Raw genomic sequence first — 19,887 nt, forward strand, 5'->3', positions numbered from 1 at the left:
ATTATATTTATTATCTTAGTTACTAATACACAAGAAAATATTAATGATGAACCAGTCACCAAAACTTTAAAATAGATTTAAAAACGAATAAAACAACACAGACGAAACAAAGCAAGATATATATAAAAAACTGTATTAATAAACTCTAAACAACTCTTTGTTTCGAAGGTTCAAATGGTAAGAAAAGTGCTAAAACACCAATAATTCCAATAAATGACCCACAGATCCAGATTGGAACTGAAGAACTAGTGTTTGAATAATAAGCAATCACAGGCACAATACATGCAGCAACTCTTGTACAAGCAATGGCAATGGCATTACCAGTAGCTCTGGCCACAGCAGGGAAAACTTCTGGAGTATAAGCATATAAACATGCATAATAGATATACATACCAGCATACGAAGCTGAAGAAAGAGCCACATTTTGAGTATGATTCTTAATAGCAGTATAACCGAATAAAAGTGCCATACCGACAATACCACCAATAAAAAGAACACCACGACGACCTAATTTAGGGAAGAAGTAAAGTAAAAGACCAGCAATAATTGGACCTCCCATCGAAGATATATTACCAACCACATTATCACGATAAACACCAGCAGTAGTATCGGCACTAATATTATGACCTCTGGTAGCTAAATAAACTGGTAAGAAACTTGAATATAATGGATAAGCAATACCTAAAAGGGACCAAGATGAATACACTAAAGCAGTAGATCTAGCAACTTTTCTGGCGGAGAATAAAATCTGAACATGATGTTTAACTAAGGTGTAGATACCTGCAAGAGAGGTATCTTTTCTATAATCATCATTACTTTCAATTTCACCATATTGAGCTAATTGATCTAAAGTTAAAGAACAATTTCTGTTATATTTCTTAGCAATACTTTGTAAAACTTCAACAGCTTCAGCATCACGATTGTTGGAAACTAAAAACTTAGGAGTTTCTTGTAATCTAATAACTGTAACTCTTAATATGGCTAACACTAAAACGATAGCACCGTTAGTATAGAAAACATATCTCCAACCTCTGTTTTCATGAGATGGACAGTTTTCAGCCGAAGAACAAGAATTATTTGGTAAGAATGCATAAGCTAATAACACAGCAACAGTTTGACCAATAGACCAGAAGAAAGCAAAGAATGTTAATAACCATTGATCTTTATGAGGTAAGTATTCTAAAAACACACATGTATCTAAGACTAAATTACCACCACAAGCCCACATGGAAAGAACCATAAAGATACAGTAAGTGGCCATAGAACTCATAGCACCGTTCATGATGGTTAAAACAGCTGAAAGGAATAAAGAAAAATTGAAAGCAGTTCTTCTACCGATTAAATCAGCAGAGAACCCCCAGAATAAAGCACCAACTAATAAACCAATAGCCAACATTTCATTTGAAATAGGATAAGTCCAACCAAATTGATAATTAACATAAGTTCTGACACTACTTTCAATTTGAGAAAGTTGTGAATCGGTAGCGTAACCCATACCGTTTAAAAAAAATAATTTTAAATGATAAGGAGTGAAACCAATTTCATCAATAGCATCATTTATAAGTTTCATTTTTTTGGCTAAGATGGCATCATTACCTTCCAACTCATACATATCAGTATCAGCAGAGGATGAAGCATCATCTTCTGAAATACTGCGGACAGTATCAACGACGTTGAATTTCTTCTCTTCGTCTGTAGACATCTTTGGTGGCTATTTTTATTCTTCAAAGCGATAATAAACGAAACTTTAAAAGGATAAATTGAAAATTATTCAAATAGATCAGACATTATAAGAAGATATTGTTGAGAATTTATATGAATCAAAAGTATTTAATTCATTATCCTAATCAAGATAATAAAACACAAAAAATGATTTCAGGTAACTTTGATACTAGATAAGGCAAACAAATGAAGTACAGGCAAGTTTAGAAATTTGAAAAAAAAAAAAGAAAGATAAAAAATAAAATTATAGATAAATTATGGATAAATTCGTTCTTTGATTAGGAAGTTTTGTTGATATTAGGATAAATAAGGGGCACACGTTCTTATAAGGTGTTACATCACAATACTGATAACTAGTTAATACCAGTGTGAATTATCACTACTTAGTGTTAAGGTGTTGCATTAATTTAATTTATATAATTTTATATTATTTTTTCAACTTCTAATAATGATTAGAGATATTATTATCGGCAGCATTATTATCATTTGCTAAAACTTTAGATAACATTGTCGAATGATAACTTTAGAGTTCGTACTTACTACCAGGCAACGATGTACATATACTCTGTTGGGGACATTTTCTTTCGAAGCTGTAGATTTGATCCAGAAACAGAAATATAATCAACTCTAATTAGAGACAAGCCGAGCTTTATCTAAAACTTGTAAATTAAAAGGAAAATCATTCCGTAATTAGACTTATTATAATTACAACTCATAGGCTTTGACGTTAATTCGGAATCAACAAATGAAAAGCATATTTTTTGACCAATTTAGTGTGTCAATATTGTCGAAAAAAGCTGTTATCGCTCCCCTGATCAAAAATGAGTTATTCCTTATCTTTGGAAAAACAAAAATTATTTTTTTAGCTCATACGCTAATCCCAGAAGAGTAATTTCTCTCCAGACGCCATTCCTTCCGCTAATTTTGTATGGTGAGCGGAATAACACAAAAGTGCCGTAATTTAATCCTGATTAAGAATATCAACGAGTGGCTCCTCCACTCATTGTTTGACTAATAAATTTATAGATTTGTGTGGAATGTGTTTATAATTTACGTAATATGAAGTTTTAACTTGGAAGGGAAATGTAACCCAGTCCCTATTCGATAGTGTTTGAGCCCGTGTGTCGGATCCATATTAAAATTTCCAGATTTAGATGGATGCAAAAGTCGGAACGTAGAGAGAGATAGTCTTTATACATATGGCTTATTTTATAATTATAATTAAGCATCATAATGAAGTAAGGGTTGGTTCGTAATAATATCTTTTTAACTGGATGTAGTAAATATATGTCCGATTTTGTGATTAAATCTTATCATAAAATCCAAAGTAGATCCTATAAAACTTTAAAAAAGGCTTGGATTAAGCTATTATCGCTAGTTAACCAAAGACTACACAAATAAACATATCAATAAATAATGAATAAATAAAATTCTTAAAAATAAATAATCTAAACTACTCTAGTTTTTGAAGGTTCATATGGTAATAATAAGGCAACAAATCCGATAATACCAACAAAAGCTCCACAAATCCAAATAGGAATTGATGAACTAGTATTGGCATACCATGCAATGACTGGAGTGATAGCAGTTGCAATTCTAGTACATACCAAACAAAGACAGTTACCAGTTGCTCTTGCTGCTGATGGGAAAACTTCAGGTGTATAAGCATAAATAACACCATAATAGATATATAAAGCACAATATACAGCCGATGATAATCCTACATTTTCAGCTCTTGTTCTAATTGCAGTATATCCAAATAAAAGTGCCATGGTAGATACACCACCAATAAACATCACACCTCTACGACCTAATACCGGAACGTACAAAAGCAAGAGCCCTGCAATTATAGGTCCACCAATAGAAGCAACATTACTTATTAAATTATCACGATAAACTCCCGAGACATTATCAGCACTAATATTTGCTCCTCTTGTGGCTAAATATACAGGTAAAAATGATGAATATAATGGATATGTGATACCTAAACAAAACCACGAGAAAAATAATAATAAAGTTGATTTAGTAGTCTTTTTATTTAAGAATAAAATTTTTAAATGTCCTAAAGTCAAATTCCAAAGTCCTTTAAAAGTTGAATGTTTTCTATAATCATCATTTGATTCAATGGTTCCACATTCTTTTAATTTGTCTAATGTTAATGAACAAGTTCTATTATATTTATCAGCTATATCGTGTAAAACTTTAATAGCATCTGCATCACGATTGTTAGAAACTAAAAATTTAGGAGTTTCTTGTAATCTAACAATTGTTACTCTTAAAACTGCCAATACTAGAACGAATGCACCATTAACGTAGAAAACGTATCTCCAACCTTTATTTTCATGAGATGGACAATTATCATACGAGGAACATGAATTGTTTGGTAAGAATGCATAAGCTGTCAAGACAGCTAAAGTTTGACCAATCCCCCAGAAGAAAGCAAAGAATGTTAATAACCATTGATCTTTATGAGGTAAAAATTCTAAAAACACACATGTATCTAACACCAAATTACCACCACTTGCAAATGACATAAGTAGAATGAATATACAATATGAAGCCATAGTTCCCATTGTTCCGGTAAGAATGGTAAATATAGCAGAAAGAAACAATGAAAGATTAAATGCTAATTTTCTACCGATTAAATCAGCTGAAAATCCCCAGAATAAACCACCAGTGATCATTCCAACAGCATATGTTTCAGCAGAAACTGGAAAGTGATAACCAAATTGATAATTGACAAATGTTCTCACACTACTTTCAAGAAAACACAATTGAGTATCAACTGCATACCCCATACCATTTAAAAAGAACAATTTAAGATGATACCAAGTGAAACCAATCTCATCAATAGCATCATTGACAAGCTTCATTTTTCTCATTAATATGACATCATTGGCTTCCAAATCAACCATATCAAAATCACTTGACGAAGATTCATAGAATTCACTCTTTTCATATTGACCTTCTTCATCTTCGAGATTATCTACTTTAAACTTTTCCTTTTCGGATTGAAACGGTATAGCATCTGAACTATCCGATACTGTTACTCTCTTTATCTTTGGCATCTTCCACTTAATCTTGTTATCTTTATCAGCTGAAGACGGAAAAAGCAAATTGATGAAAAAAAAATAATTTTGAAAAATTTGAGAAACGCAAAATAAATAATAAAGTTGTGGGGGTGGGGCTATTATATACAAGGATGATTTATTAATAGAAATTAATTAAAATGAAATAATGAAAATTTTTTCTTATTTATATGTATATTTTAATTAATTATTAATTATATTGTGTAATAAATTGTTTATATTCGTTTAAGGTTTTAGAATTATGATGTAATTTTAAATTAGATTTAATTTCAATCTAGATTGATGTATGTCAATGTCTATCTAATTAGACATTCATCTGATCTATCACTTGCTAAACTTTTTTAAATCAACATAACAGTTACTATATAATCAATTTGAACATTTGGTCTTTATACGGATATCAAATCAGGCATATCAAATAATATCACCATAAACTTTTTACATTGCATGTTAAGTTTGACTTCTTTTTCCTTCCCGAGGCTAACCCAATTAAAAATAGGTTTCATTATTTTTTTTTACATGTTTTTTTTTTCGGAAGGTCCCCCTTAGACAAGAAATGCGGAAGCTCAAATGGGAAGATTATATTTGATTATTTTATTAGTGGTTATATCAAAATCATCACCTCCTGGGGTATGGTCCCGGTAATTGATTCCGTTTACTATTGGATTGCTTTACTTTTATTATTAGTATCTTTATGTTTATTAATTTGAAGACCCTGAAAAGAATATTTACACGAGCCGGGGATTGAATTAGGGCTAATAGCTATAATGGTTATTTACATGGATGTCCTTCTACTCGTAATCTTCAATGAACTTTTCTCTCATTGCCATGACCTTATCAAAAAGACACGTATAATCGGTTAATGAGTCGTTATTATGCTGAAGTCTTAAAATTATATCGTCTGGAGTCCAACTTTTGGAAGTGTAATCTTGAATTAAATCTCTAATATTAGTTAAAATGTTATAATAGTTTAAATTTGGTTGAATTAGATTTTCATTGAATTTGGGAATCTTTGAGTTATTTAATAAAAAGTCACCATCAATATCTAATGATTTAAATACGTTGAAAATCAATGAGATAAGATTTAATAATACTTGACATTTGTATTGATATAATTGAGATAATTCTAATAAATTGATTGGATCAACATAAAGTTCCTTAGATTTTGATCTTAAATGATACTTAAGTGGATTCTTTTCTATATCGTGACATAATTCGTATAACCATGATAATTCAATATCACTAGGAAAAGGTAATAGTTTTGAAAATTCCCAATCACCTAATATGTCAATCAGCTTTCTAATAAGAGAATACTTTGAAGTACCACTTGGATATCTATCATAAACAGCTAATTTTAACTCCTCTGATGGCGCAGGGAAATCTTCAAAGTTCTCTTTGAGTTCGGACAGAATATTGATATTAGGTACTGCTAATTTATATAGTATACCTTTTATATTTCCCCAATGAACAAAACTCTTCAATGCTACTAATATATCTGGTGAATTGAAAATGTCTAAACCATTATTATGGTGTTCGTCATTTTCTTGATCCTCAAGACTGTTACCATATCTTGATAAGTAATGTTTCATATAATAACCTTCAATTTTTGTACCAATATGATGATCTGTATGTAAAAAATTCAATTTAGCACAATATAATAAATCAATTCCAGTTAAAATATGTTGCTCTGCGATAGGATGATAACTTAACCATTCATCACATTCAGCTTTACAATCCAAGGGATCGAATTTACAATTATTGTAGTGTATTACACTTGAATTTTCAATTTCATACCATTTGTTAGCTTCTAATTGCTGAGCTACTCCAAGTATACTGCAACAAAAATCAGGGAAATCATTTAATATTTGTCCATCATTTATATTTCGAAGTATATTGAATGCAGATGCCTGTCCTACATTCATAGATATATCTTGGGGATAAATCACAAGATGCTTGTCTTCTTCTCTTATTCTTTGAAAATTGTTATTAACATAACGGTAAACGCGTCCTTTTTTGCTGTATTCTAACTTGTTTAATTCAGTAAACGAATTTAGTATTGCATCAGACACCGCTATTAATGCATCTGAACTGTAAACCATCTTGGTGTTGAATCGATCTTAAAGACTAGCCAGGAAGCGTTTAAAGAATTTGCTGTTCTTCATTTGATTTAGGCCCTCGAAGTTAACGAGAAAAAAAATCTAAAAATGTAAACAAACGACCAAAATTGGAATTTGACACAAAATAACGATTAACGGTTTTATTTACAAGTTCCAGAAGATGAAATTAATGATTAGGCTAATGATGATCATCTTTGACTTAACTGGACCGCCAATTTCATTGATACACAACCCTTAGCCTGTATATTTATGGATCAGCAAAGGGTTTGGTAATTATGATAATGTGAAGATCCTCTGAGTACTAAGCTTTTAACTCAATGAAATTCTTATCAGATTTAAGAAAAGTAAGACGCTGAGATCTAAATTAATTTGACAATCCTAACATACATGGCAATTACGGGTGATCTAAAGTGAAATACTAAGGTCAACTCTACACAAGAAAATTCATTATAACAAATCGTTCAACATATTTTCTTAATAGCATTGACAAGAAATAGTACAACATAAAATATAAGAATTCAATATATAATAATCTGCCGGAGAAATACAAATATAAAATCGATCGTTAATTTTTCATTTTACAGACTCATGTGAAAATTAAAAAGTGTTCAACGTATTATTTAAGAATATTAAGTACCACATACTTGGAGAGATTGTAAAAAATAAACTTAATAACGAAGTGTCAGCGTCAAACAGTTTTCTCGTAATTGGCAATCATATGCTTTTTCTTATGCAAAGCTGACAGTTAGGAGTCCTTCTTGATAACCTCCCCAGACTCCGATTTCAATTGGTGCGGAATAAATGGAAAGCGGACGTATATAATGTACATATGCCTACTCGCGCATGCTTCTGAAATCCAGTGGAGAAAGTAAAATGAGAAACTCGGTATAGACCAGTCCAACACGAATATATCATACAAATAGGCGTTTCATAATGATAAGCAATGGAGGACTATTTCAAGTCAAATAGGGGGCTTTGAGGATTGTGTAGTTAAGAAGGACTTCATGAAAAAAAAATGGTTTTAACAAATGTGATGCAAAGTGGTGAGATAATAATAGGATCAAAATGTGTACACAAGAAAATAAAGTATAATATTTTCATAGAAATTAGCTGTTACTAGCTGATGAGGAAGATAATAAACAGAATTGTCCCAGTTGTCACTTTACGTAAAACCAAGCTTTTCCTATTTTTTTTAACACAGTCTTCTCATATTTTTTTAAACTTTATTATGAATTTTTATTTTTTTCCCTTTCAATTGAGACATGGCATTACGGCGTCTAAAAAATTATTTAGTCTAATTGTAAAAAGTTCGAATTTAAAATCATGGCGATCACACACACTTTCACACACTCAATTAAACACTTCACCACTCAAACACTCCTTTATTTATATAATTCAAGTAATTTTCGTAAGTTAACACTCATGCTGAAGAGACGTCAAGATTAGGCGCATAGCAAAATTTACCGTTAGACATTCGTTAGGACAGCAATTTGTACAACTGAAACAGGTACAAATTCAATTTATAACGCATTTCAAAAAATGACAGAACCTGTGGTATCAGGAAATGACACATACATTCTCTTCATGTGTGCGAGTGGCTTTATTGTTAGAAAATAATTAATCTGTTAAGGGAAGAAAAAAAAAGGTCTCACTGCTTCCAGGCTCAACGGTGAGAGATACCTCACTAAGTTCTCACTAAATTATCTTTTTTTTTCTCCCTAAGCTTATTTTTTTTTCGAATGTCGTTTTGTACTTTTCATTGTGCATGAAACTGAGAGCTACAGTCAACAATAGCTGCTGCCAAGACAAAAACAGATCAAAGCAAAAATAATATCGTTAAAAAATAATCATATATATTTGAGCCTCCTTTTGTTCAAATTTACATAATTGGAGTTTATGGCGACCTAACTTACGGGATATTTTTGACTGACTAGTGTTAAGAGCATTTAAAAGTCATTTTTATAGAATGACCTTTTGAAATATGAAAATAATAATATCTTAAATAATATGGGCGACCATAAGATCTTGGATAACAATGCCCAAACAGAGAACCTAAAAGTATACAGAAAAAGGCGCAACAAAAGATTGAAGACATGACGAGGTACGAAATTAGACCACTTTTGATAGGCGATAAAGCATTTAAGGTTAGTTATATCACATCATTACGGTTGAAATGCAGACATATTATCTTATCAATACAGCAGCGATGCTGTCTACATAAATTAGGTTAGGTTAAGGGGCGAAACAGTAGTATGATTAAGACAAGAAATGACTGTTAGAATCGGATCATTATTAAATTATTAATTGCATAGTCCTGACAGAAGAATCGGTATCACTAAATCTTTTTTTTTTTCGTTCTTTCTATTGTTTTTAGGGCCATTATTTTTTTTTCTTGTGTGCCATGTATTGCTATATATTTCTTCCCCACTTTTCATAATGGCTTATCCTGTATATCTCACCTAATGGACAGTAAATGCAATTACACAAACAGCACTATGCCAATCAGGTCAAAACTGATTGATTTATGCAACATCACTTCAAGATTGAAATAATAAAGTCATTAAAAGTTGGATGACAACAGTAACCATGCGAATCATTTTTTGTAGAAGAATTTTTTTTTTTTTTCGGTACAACTCCTCCATCATTTTAACCCATTTACATTTTGACAGATGTTATGTATGTAATCAAAATAAATTCCAGTGAATGATTACCGTACAATTAGCTAACAATGGTTTTGAAATTTGTTACAATACGCTATGTTTGAGATAGATCGTATTGTTTTTAATTGTATAATTTCACTCTAGAATACACTGACACATATAATTCGTTCTAAACATTTTAATTGTTCGAAAACAGAACGAAGAAAAAAAAAATAGACGAACGCAATAAAGTGCATGAATATAGTTAAAGCATATGCGCGTTTACCTAGAAACACTTTCATATTTAACATACCATCAATATCAAGAAAACTAACCAGGAATTAAGTATCCTAAGCATAACATTATAAAGCATTCGTAATTAGATCATAATAGTTCTGGCAGGCTTTCCGATTATTTTTATTTTCATTCGTTAATAAATAATATCCTTATTGTGTTATATAACACCCTTTTACCGTTTTAGTTTGCAGCGCACTCTAAATTAAAAAATTAGGCAACCGGTTACCGCGAAGATGTTTGGAAAGGCGGGTATGAAAGGTTTGAAATTCAGGTTCAGTGTAAAGAATGGAGATGAATTGATACCAAATTAAATTTGGTCAAGAAAGTAGTAAGGTTTTCTTGTTCATGTCACAACTATGAATCATTTGGAAACTTAATTCAAGATTAAGAATTCATTGACTGATGATCTTATTGTTCTTTTGAAAATATGGTTAGTTCACAAGATGAAGCTATTCTTGGTAAACAGGAAAACATGGAACCATTAATCTTTGGTTATCTCGAAGCAAGAGAAATCGTTATATACAGACGCTTGGCTCATTGGTAACCTTTCTTCTCCACTGTATTTTGTGTCGGGATGCTAAGAATTTGAAATCTAATGATGGATCGTTGTCACAGTTTATTGATATAATTCTTATTTTTTTTTTTTTTTTTGGCTTATAGTTTTAATCTTTAACGTATGACTAAGTGGGTGGCAGTCGTCAATCGTTAATCATAAAAAATAATCCCTTTTAGGACAAAAGAAAAGAGAATCTCATTTTTTTTTGACACACAGACAAAAAAAAAGGATAAAAAAAAATCTTGCAAGCGAACAAAAAAAATCCCCCTTAATCAATTGAGGATAACGCTAATTGAACACAAAATAGTATAATAGGGAAAGAGAATGTGTAAATTTCTGCGGAAGTCTAGCCTAGTCCGCTGTTAATATAGAGTAATGTGTATGTGTATTGTAGTGTGGAGTAGTGTAGTTTATATATTTTGAAACTAACACATTTACCACATTCGATATTTACGAGAAATCAAAGTAACAATATACTTTACCAAAACTTATAATTTATTAAAAGATTTTTAAATTAATACCTATACCAAAATAATATAACAAGTTATATTTTGATGAAATAAAATAAATTAGAATAAATAAAAAAACCAAATATACATAATATAGAAAACCTGTTCCTTTTTCCTGTTCCCTGCCATAACCTATGAAAAACTAATGTTAAATAAAATCAAATCAAATTAAACTAATCCTCTTTTGTTCTTTTAACAGTTTTATCTTTCTACGACGAGCATTAATAAACCAATTGGATAATTGTTGTTGGTTTAAACCTGTAGCCATCATTAATTGATTCTTTTCGAATGAATTTGGGTATGGATGATTTAAATGGTCATTAAGCCATTTTAATAATATATAAGTAATTTCTTTAGGTAAATTATTTCTTGTTTTCCTCTTTCCATTACCATCACTAGAATTGGCTTGTAATTTATTCTTATTTTCGCTATTAGAATATTCATCTTCATCATCTTCACTACTTTCACCAATTGATCCATTACGAATATTTAATCCCATTGGAGGTGAACTATGAGTCTTATATAATGTTGGTGGAACGCCTTGTTGATGCTGGATTTGTACATAACCTGGACCTGGTACTTGTCTTTGGTATAAAGTATGATGCGATTGACTTTGTCTTAATGGAGGCGAAGCTAATGAACTGGTGATATGTTGAGTTGGTTGATGATGTGGATGTTGTTGTTGATGATGACTTGGAATGTTAACAGTAGCACCATATACTGGAGATGAATTACTTGATAATGGAGATCTTGTGGCTAATGATGGTGGAGTATTTAATGAATGGGATGGAGTCATTATACCATGATTATGTACACTACTACCATAATAGTAGTTATTATTGCCTTCATATACTTGTGTTGGGTGAGAAGGTAAATATCTATTACCATTGGCATTGATAGGAGGAAGTAATGATCTAGAGACCCTCAATTGTGGAGGTTGAAGAGCAGTTTGAATTGGAGCAGTTGGTTGTTGAATAAGATGAGGTTGATGTTGTGGAGGTATAGATTGATGATTATGATGATGATGATGATGATGCATTGGAGGTAATAATATATCTGAAATGGGAGGCAAGTTTATTTTAGTAGGTGTATTATTACTAGTACTATTTACAGTACTAGTTGGAGTAGATGAAGTATTTAGCATGGTGGTTACAGTCATCACAAATATTCAAAACTTAAAGATAGCTAAACAGCAAAAACTAAAAGTAAATTAAAAAAAATCCAAAAGGAAGATTGATTAAACCTCTTTTTTTATATTTTACAAAAGGAAGGAGAAATCAGTTTCATTATATTCTATTTATATTTAAGTTTAAAAAGACAGGCAGACACTTCAATTATCATTAATTTTTATTTTTAAATATTTTTAAGACCTGAAATCTGGTCTTTTTTTTAAGTATTTTCTTAAATTTCTTGGTATTTACAAATGTTAAAAATTTAAAAATTTATTTTCTTAGCCTTGAATGTATGTACATTTAAGCAAAAATAAAAAATAAATAAAAATAACAAACCAAATCCAAAAAAAAAAAACTATTCAGAAAATAAAAAAAAAAAAAAAGAATTAAACCCCTTCATCAGTATTTTTGATTTAAAAAATGTCAAAATTTATGCTTTGTGTAATGCATCTTTCGCTATTTTATTTTTATTTTCTTGAAAGGCAGCAAAATCTGTTCCGAGGAGAAAGAAAAAAACTAAGTTTACGTAGGATTGATTAGTGAAGTTGTTGCTCGCAGCGGCAGTATTTTTTTTTTTTTACCTTATTTATTATTTTCTGTTTATCATCTTTTCAAGTACGAGAAAATGACAAATTCCTTAAATTTAAAATTAGAAATTACACCTGTCTTATCAACATATTATCATTACCGACGATTTTTACAGCAATTTATTTTGGTTTTGCGCATCAAGGCTAATTCAGTATTTATACTGAAAGGGTATATGAAGCGATATTATACCGTTTGCAGTTCGTTTCAAGTCATGTCTTTGCAAACATAATTTAAGTATTGTTTCAGTTGTATTTCATATTGTAGGTGGTAGTATTTAATGATTTTTTGTCTTTGTATATAGCTTAACTTAAATGTCTGACAAACTGCTAATCTTTAAAATATGCTTTAATACATCATAACCCTTCAGATTGATTTACAATAAGTAATTATAATCATGATTGTATCGATTATTTCAGTTTCTTTTATTTTCTTTACTTCTCTGTCCTTTAAACTTTATTTTAAGCTTCAATCGGGGTTTCATTTTGTTTAGATGCAACACTGTCCGATGAATCCTTTCCATTCTACGCGAATAGAATATACTTTAGCCATGTCCCCCATATTCCTACTGTTTATGGCAGACAATACGATACACGCTCAACAACAAATATATAACCATTTATTCAAATGACACCACTATCATTGTTGTAACTAATTCCAAGAAGATGAAATAAGATTCAAAAAGCTTAACTTTATTATTTAACATAGTGTGTGTTTAAAACTAATGAGAAAGAAAGAAAAAAAAGTTCGTATCTTCGTCAGTGAAAGAAAAAAAACAGAACATAAAAACAAAAAAACAACTAAAGAAAGATATAATTTTTAAGTGTAAAATTAAAGGGAGAAAGAGATTTTATAACAGTTAAAAATAACGGGAAATAGCCCACAAAGGAAAAATTCTAGTATATTTTTTGGCTATTTGTGCTTTGCAGTTGAATTTTAAGTTGAGTTTAAACAGCAACTTGAAATAAGCGATATGTCTAACGTGTGCTAATTGGATGATGAATGTGCTTATTTCAGTAGTAACAATAGTAATTTTCGATTTACTAATTCATGTGTGCTTGCTTTTTTCCTTGTTTAAATTTTCTTCTTTTTCAAGGATTGTCGATTTAGTCTTTGTTTTTCGTATGTGAAATGTGTATGTCTTCACCCCATGACACAATTCGCAACCGTGCACATACTGAGACTTACAATTATGAGCTTCATGTTACATACAAAAACAAATAACTCATGTATATGTTTAATTATTATTAATTGGACTGTAGTTCCCGCCATTTGGTTTGAAACTTCGACGAGTGGGCTGTTGTAGCATTAGCAGCATCAAGTTTCCAAATCAGCAAAAAAAAACAAATCTTTAAGGTTACGACGGGCAAGACAAGAGAACCAATTGTTTTTTAGATTAGAATACCAAGAATTCACGTCAATTATGAGATAATCTTCAAGCATAAGAAGAGTTAAGTCAAAATTATAACCATGTAGAATGATCGAGCCAAGAATTCATTATTCTGGAGTCGGAATTTAATTGAGATTATTATTGCGATAACTCCTACCCGAGAAGTCCATCTTCTCTAACTCGCAACAACTTGCTATAATTCGTTCATTTACTTGACATACAAGCGATTTCAATGTAGTTATCTTTTTACTTTGCAGTTTCGTAATATGTTAAGTCTATGATTTTCTGTCATAAATAGAGATTATTTTAGTGGTAGCTAGAATTTCGCTGTGTTTTTTTTTAGTGAGAAGAAACTATAATCGCCTCCTTCCATCGATATAATATTTTCTAAACACAATGGTTACACAAAAGTGCCCAGGTAGAATAACAGGGCACGATTGAAGAGCAGATTGCCAAGATGGTTTTACTTCACTCAGGTGTAAAAACTAAACTCTTAAGCCCTTTAACACAGACCAGATCGTGGTTGGGACCTAGATTAATTGAGTTCAAATAAAACAAGTGTGGTGTAATTTAAGTTCTAAATTAGAATATCGTTTAGCTCCTAACGATCTGTAATTACAAGTTTAATAAAATGGTCTAAGCCTAGAGGGTACTTAATGTTTCATTATTTTGAGAGGCTTTTTAAATTATTTTTACATTTCTTTTAGTCCACTAATTTTTTTTTTCCCTAGGTGTACCGTCCCCTTCCAGTGACAAAAAGTTAAAAATTTAAAATTAAATTGGGTGAATACCTGCATGTAATTCTAGTTATTTTTTTAATTTGCCATTAAAAAATAATTTCTATAATGCACAAAGTTTCGTAGTTGTCCGAGAGATTATAATGTGTATGAAGAAAATGTAATGAGGTTGAATGTTTCGATGCAATCTATACTGACACATTTTCCAGAATATATCAAGGATTGATCAGTACATCTGAGTTAGTAATGATGTCATGAATCTATTAATCAAAACTAAGAGATATTGGATGCACCAGAGTAACCATTCAAATTGGCTAGCATTTGGTTGTAAATTGATACTAACGTTTTGTAGATTACTCCTTATTTTCGGTCATGTGAATCTAGTCACCTGAAATATACGAAAATTTGCTTTTGGTGCAAAGACCTCTAAATTGAGTTGGTCAAAAATAACCGCTTACTAAGAAAATTGTATAGGTAAAAGCATGTCATTAGAAACCATTATATACAGTCCGATCCCTCCCCAAGATGATGTAGTCTTTTGTGTTCTTGTATTCATTTGCGTCTTATAAATAACTCAACATAGCCAACCTTTTATTCTAATTAAGTATAGAAGTCTGTATCGTTGTTATATATCATGATTCCGATTATATGGTCGATCTTTTGCAGTTGTTCAACTACTGTAATTCCATTGGCGTTAACTATCAAGTCTTTAGATTCATCCTTAGTCAATATACAGATTCAATCATATCAATTTTTACTAAATTATTGGATATATTATATCATTTTACAATACATACAATATCAATTTCTTAATCATGATTTAATCTTTGTTTCTGTGGTATTCAGTTTAATTAAACTTTGGTTATTCTATGGAAAGAGTTCAAATTTGCAATTATTGAATAGATTTATCTTAAATAAAATATGGGGTAGCAACAATAATGAATTGAATCTTACTACCACTGGAAATGGATTAATCAATATAGAATTAAGAGTTATAGATCCGTTATTAAAAAAATACATATACACCAGTCACTCCTATCAACAAATTACCATACTACATCATTATTTGAATCAATTGGGTAGGAAATATAATAATCCCTCACTGCCATCAGTTGGTTCTCCTGACAGCAATAATCAATTTGAAGAAGTTAGTTTTATTTATTTAGATAAGTTCATTCAAATAATACGATTTTTTATGGTTCAATTCCTAAATTATACATCAGATACTAAAGTTCCATTACAATTGCAACCACAAAGGTCATTATCACCATTTGCAAATAAAAATAAGACCATGAAAAAGATAAGAAAATCAAATTCAGCGAATTCATTGAATGGTATTAGGTCAATCAGTACACCTCCTCCCTATCCTACTCAGGAAAATGAATTGATATCGTTACTTTCAGTTGAATCAAAATCCAGAAGTGTTTCACATGATTATCCTATAAATAGTAATGTTGGAAGTTCTAGCGATAATAGACAACGAGCAAGATCAATCGGTGAAGTAACTGGAAATGAATCATTCCGTATAACTCCGATGTCGATTAAAGCAGTTAAACAAGCTCAAGTTCCTCATACTCACTCTCATCATCATACTCACGTCTATAACCAACAGCCAACACAAGAACAACAACCATCCATGGTGATAAATAATCCTAAAGAGCAATTAGATCCCCTACCTACTCCGCAACAGCATCTTATGATGAAATCTACTATGAATACGAAGAATAACTTACAATATAAGAGATTCGCATAAGTGCAATATTCTGTGAGTCCATGCCATTTATTCAATCTTGGCGTATTTCATATTATTATTTATTTTTCCTTTCTATATATATATATATATGAGCTCGTAATGAGATATGATCCCTTTTTATAGATTAAGTTTTAGAATATAAACATACATATTCGTACATGGGGTAGAAACAGTTCCTGAAATTCATTTTAATTTTTCATTTCAACTATCTCTGATTTATCAACTCATCATGAAGTTGACATGTTTAGACATACACTTCATTGATATTACATCTTTTCACTCTGTCAGTTGATATATCAGTTTCAGCAGACCATCTTATTGAATTTGACCCAGTTTATATGCAGACCAAGGGATAATGTAAAATTACATCATAACAGTAAATTTTTCTAATTGTGCGCATGGTTTTTTATTTTAGTGATTAGTGGGGGGTCTAGCCAGGGAAGGGAGTCTAAATCGCACTTTAGTGCATTCTGTAACTTTAGTTGTAACAGAGCGATATATATCTATTCATAAAACCCACGATGGATATATGGTTTGAAATCTTTGTGGAAAAATAACATAGATGAATTTGATCAGCTAACCTTATAAGCAATTCAATATTCCGCCTTTGACATGACAGTTTTCCGTTAGGTTTGCTTTTAATCTGTACATTTCATTTTCACTTTTAAGGTTTTAATTCTTTTTTTTTTTTAGTTTTTGACTGCTGCTGCTGCTGCTGCTGCTGCTGTTGGTTCTTCTGTCGTGCCGTTCGCCATAGACAGACACCGATACAAAACTATGAAAATTTTAATTCTGACTTTTTCAATAATTCTGACGTGATAACGATGTCAGAGTCACATAATTTGAAATTCGAGGGATTAATGAAGAGCAAATATTTAACCTTTAATCAGAATTAAAGACGCATATCATCATTACCTTTAGTTAGTCTTTGTTTAATATATATTTGAAAATATTTCCCATGAAGATATAAAATCAAAAATCAAATTATTACTCTTTGTTCATTGTAGGTAAAGGAGTTATAAATAATTTTATAACGTAACTACCGCAACGGCATAATCACGGCTGAATCTACGAACACAAGGAGAATTCAAAAAAAAATTAGCAATCTTTTATATATATTATTTTGCTAGGGAGGCACTACACATTGTCTAGCTCTTATTGTATTAACAAAAAGGAACGAGAAATATACAATTAAAGGTAACGCAACTTGATATCATCATTAACATCAGTTTAAATATTTACAATAGCATACTATAATTTTAACTTAAAATTAATTTGGGGTGGTGGTAGGAAATTAAATTACAAGTTTTTTTTTATATTTTTATTTTCGTCTAAACAATATTTATTTTTGGTAATTTTATTTTTTATTTTTATATTAGGTTTAAAAACTGTCAATTTTTTGGGTTGTTTTCATTTCTAATTATTATAATTCAAAAACAGGTATAGATTGATAAATTTCCAATTCCAATTCCAATTTCAATTTGTTATTAGACCTATCAACCAATCCATTGATTAAGTAATTCTAAAGGGAAAAGGGGTCTCATTTAAGATAATGAACCCAGTCATTGATATCCCAGTATCATCGTTACCAGAATCAATTCAATTAACTACTACTACAACTTTTGTACAGCCTCAATCTTCTCCTATTCCACCTACTCCGGCTACTCCTACAGCATCATCATCATCAACGGCATCAATAAGCTGTAACAATACTAATACCATGGCTACAGCAGCCATTCCCATAAATAATACCCCAGGGTCAAATAATCAACATTACACTGCCTTCTCATCTGGTGACACAAATTGTAATTCAAATAACATACAAGCTTTACCTTCCACACAATCTACAAGTGATCGTTTCAATAACCCTACTATTAATAATACTCCACGAACTCATAGTACTAATGCTGACGATTCAAATATTGAAGTAGTTGCTCCATTACCAGTAGTCAAACCTAGTGCAGCAGAAGTTTTGCAACAAAGGCTAAGATTAAAAGAAGAAAAATTGAATGAAATTAAAAATCAATGTTCATTATTAATAAGTGAATTGGATTCAAATCAAGATCCAGTAGCCATTGTTAAGAAACATATCTCCCAATTAAAGAAATATAATGAATTAAAAGATATTGCTCTTGATTTGGTTAGATTAATTGCCGAGCAACGACATGTAAAGACTAGTGATATTTTTAATGAAATGGAAGTCGATGTTAAAGATGATTGATAATCTATTTTGAAATCAATTGTCTTATAATTAGATCATTCGACTCACCTGTAAATATAGTGGGAACATTAGCTACCGTTTTTACTGGATAGACGCGGTTACGATCAACTGTCTATGTAAATATCTAAAACAGCTTAATATTTCACTAGGTTTTTATTTTTTTAAAGCTTAAAAATAATCACATTAATCTGGCAAAATCCTGAAAGACAAGTTCAACCTTACACAATTACAAAGTTTACAACAATAACACTCATTCACTTCATTATTTCATACAATCTTTTTATGCTTTACGTCTAAATTTACAGTTCATGATAAACATGTATATACATAGCTCGTCCCCATAGAGAGTTGGCTAGACCCATTCCAGATTTTACCTGTACTTAATTATCCTCCATTCACTTCCGTTCCTCAATTAACTTACTTTTGAATTTGAAATATATGGTTTTATATTAATTCATTTTTTTGAGTTGTTTCTTTATTTTGATGTTTATTTTTTCCTTTTTTTTTAATGCTCCATTGTTGTTTTAATCAATTGTTATCTTTTATAGTTTTGTTTGGTTACAATTTAGTATCGCTTGGTTTGTGCAATAGGGTTATGTTGTATTCAATTTAAGTTGCTTCTTTATTAATCTTTTTCTCTTAATATTACTGATATTTAGTTACGCATCCTTAATATCTCACTTGCTACGTTATATATACTGTTTATAATACTGCACACGTTAATAATCACCTAAAGTCATATCAAAGTTATGATTGTAGATAGCTATTTTATAGTCGTACTAAATAATTTAACCCCACATTATAAACACTGTCATTTTAAAGGGAATAAAATAATATACTCCGTATAATCTATATAAGACATATACAGAAAACATCGAACTATACTTTTCCACATCTACATCATCCATCCATCACACACTTTTCATTAAAAAAATAATACCTCATAATTAATAATCTTCTTATTGTTTTATCAATGATGATGGGCTCAGCTGTTGCAAATCAAAATTGATAATGTCGTCAGATTAACCCGCACGACAATGTCTCGTCCATGCAATCTGAAAATGAAACCAAAGAAAAAAAGAACAAGCATAGAAAAAAAG

The 19,887-nt window shown here is 30.6% G+C and overlaps 6 protein-coding genes across 6 annotated transcripts; 2 read left to right on the plus strand and 4 right to left on the minus strand. All coding sequences in view use genetic code 12, as the record gives it.

The window, feature by feature from the left end:
- Positions 1-145: 145 nt before the first annotated feature.
- Positions 146-1,702, minus strand: DFJ63DRAFT_337379 (major facilitator superfamily domain-containing protein; the record flags this gene model as incomplete). The annotated part of the gene is made up of 1 exon (XM_064908542.1): positions 146-1,702. The coding sequence occupies one exon, from the start codon at positions 1,700-1,702 to the stop codon at positions 146-148; it is 1,557 nt and encodes a 518-aa protein (XP_064759997.1).
- Positions 1,703-3,170: 1,468 nt separating this feature from the next.
- On the minus strand, positions 3,171-4,637 carry DFJ63DRAFT_289842 (inorganic phosphate transporter; the record flags this gene model as incomplete). The annotated part of the gene is made up of 1 exon (XM_064905263.1): positions 3,171-4,637. One exon carries the CDS (start codon positions 4,635-4,637, stop codon positions 3,171-3,173), a length of 1,467 nt encoding a protein of 488 aa, XP_064759998.1.
- A 965-nt stretch (positions 4,638-5,602) lies between these two features.
- On the minus strand, positions 5,603-6,910 carry DFJ63DRAFT_315289 (uncharacterized protein; the record flags this gene model as incomplete). The annotated part of the gene is made up of 1 exon (XM_064906520.1): positions 5,603-6,910. One exon carries the CDS (start codon positions 6,908-6,910, stop codon positions 5,603-5,605), a length of 1,308 nt encoding a protein of 435 aa, XP_064759999.1.
- Positions 6,911-10,891: 3,981 nt separating this feature from the next.
- On the minus strand, positions 10,892-12,293 carry CUP9 (transcription factor CUP9; the record flags this gene model as incomplete). Its single annotated transcript, XM_064907247.1, has 1 exon — positions 10,892-12,293. A coding segment is annotated over exon 1 (991 nt), but the record flags the coding sequence as incomplete, so codon positions are not given.
- Positions 12,294-15,447: 3,154 nt separating this feature from the next.
- On the plus strand, positions 15,448-16,566 carry DFJ63DRAFT_337383 (uncharacterized protein; the record flags this gene model as incomplete). Its single annotated transcript, XM_064908543.1, has 1 exon — positions 15,448-16,566. The coding sequence occupies one exon, from the start codon at positions 15,448-15,450 to the stop codon at positions 16,564-16,566; it is 1,119 nt and encodes a 372-aa protein (XP_064760001.1).
- A 1,552-nt stretch (positions 16,567-18,118) lies between these two features.
- On the plus strand, positions 18,119-18,787 carry DFJ63DRAFT_315292 (uncharacterized protein; the record flags this gene model as incomplete). Its single annotated transcript, XM_064906521.1, has 1 exon — positions 18,119-18,787. One exon carries the CDS (start codon positions 18,119-18,121, stop codon positions 18,785-18,787), a length of 669 nt encoding a protein of 222 aa, XP_064760002.1.
- Positions 18,788-19,887: the final 1,100 nt, after the last annotated feature.

Source organism: Scheffersomyces coipomensis, assembly GCF_036884675.1.
Source record: "Scheffersomyces coipomensis strain NRRL Y-17651 chromosome Unknown DFJ63scaffold_7, whole genome shotgun sequence".
Taxonomy (NCBI): Eukaryota; Fungi; Ascomycota; class Pichiomycetes; order Serinales; family Debaryomycetaceae; genus Scheffersomyces; species Scheffersomyces coipomensis.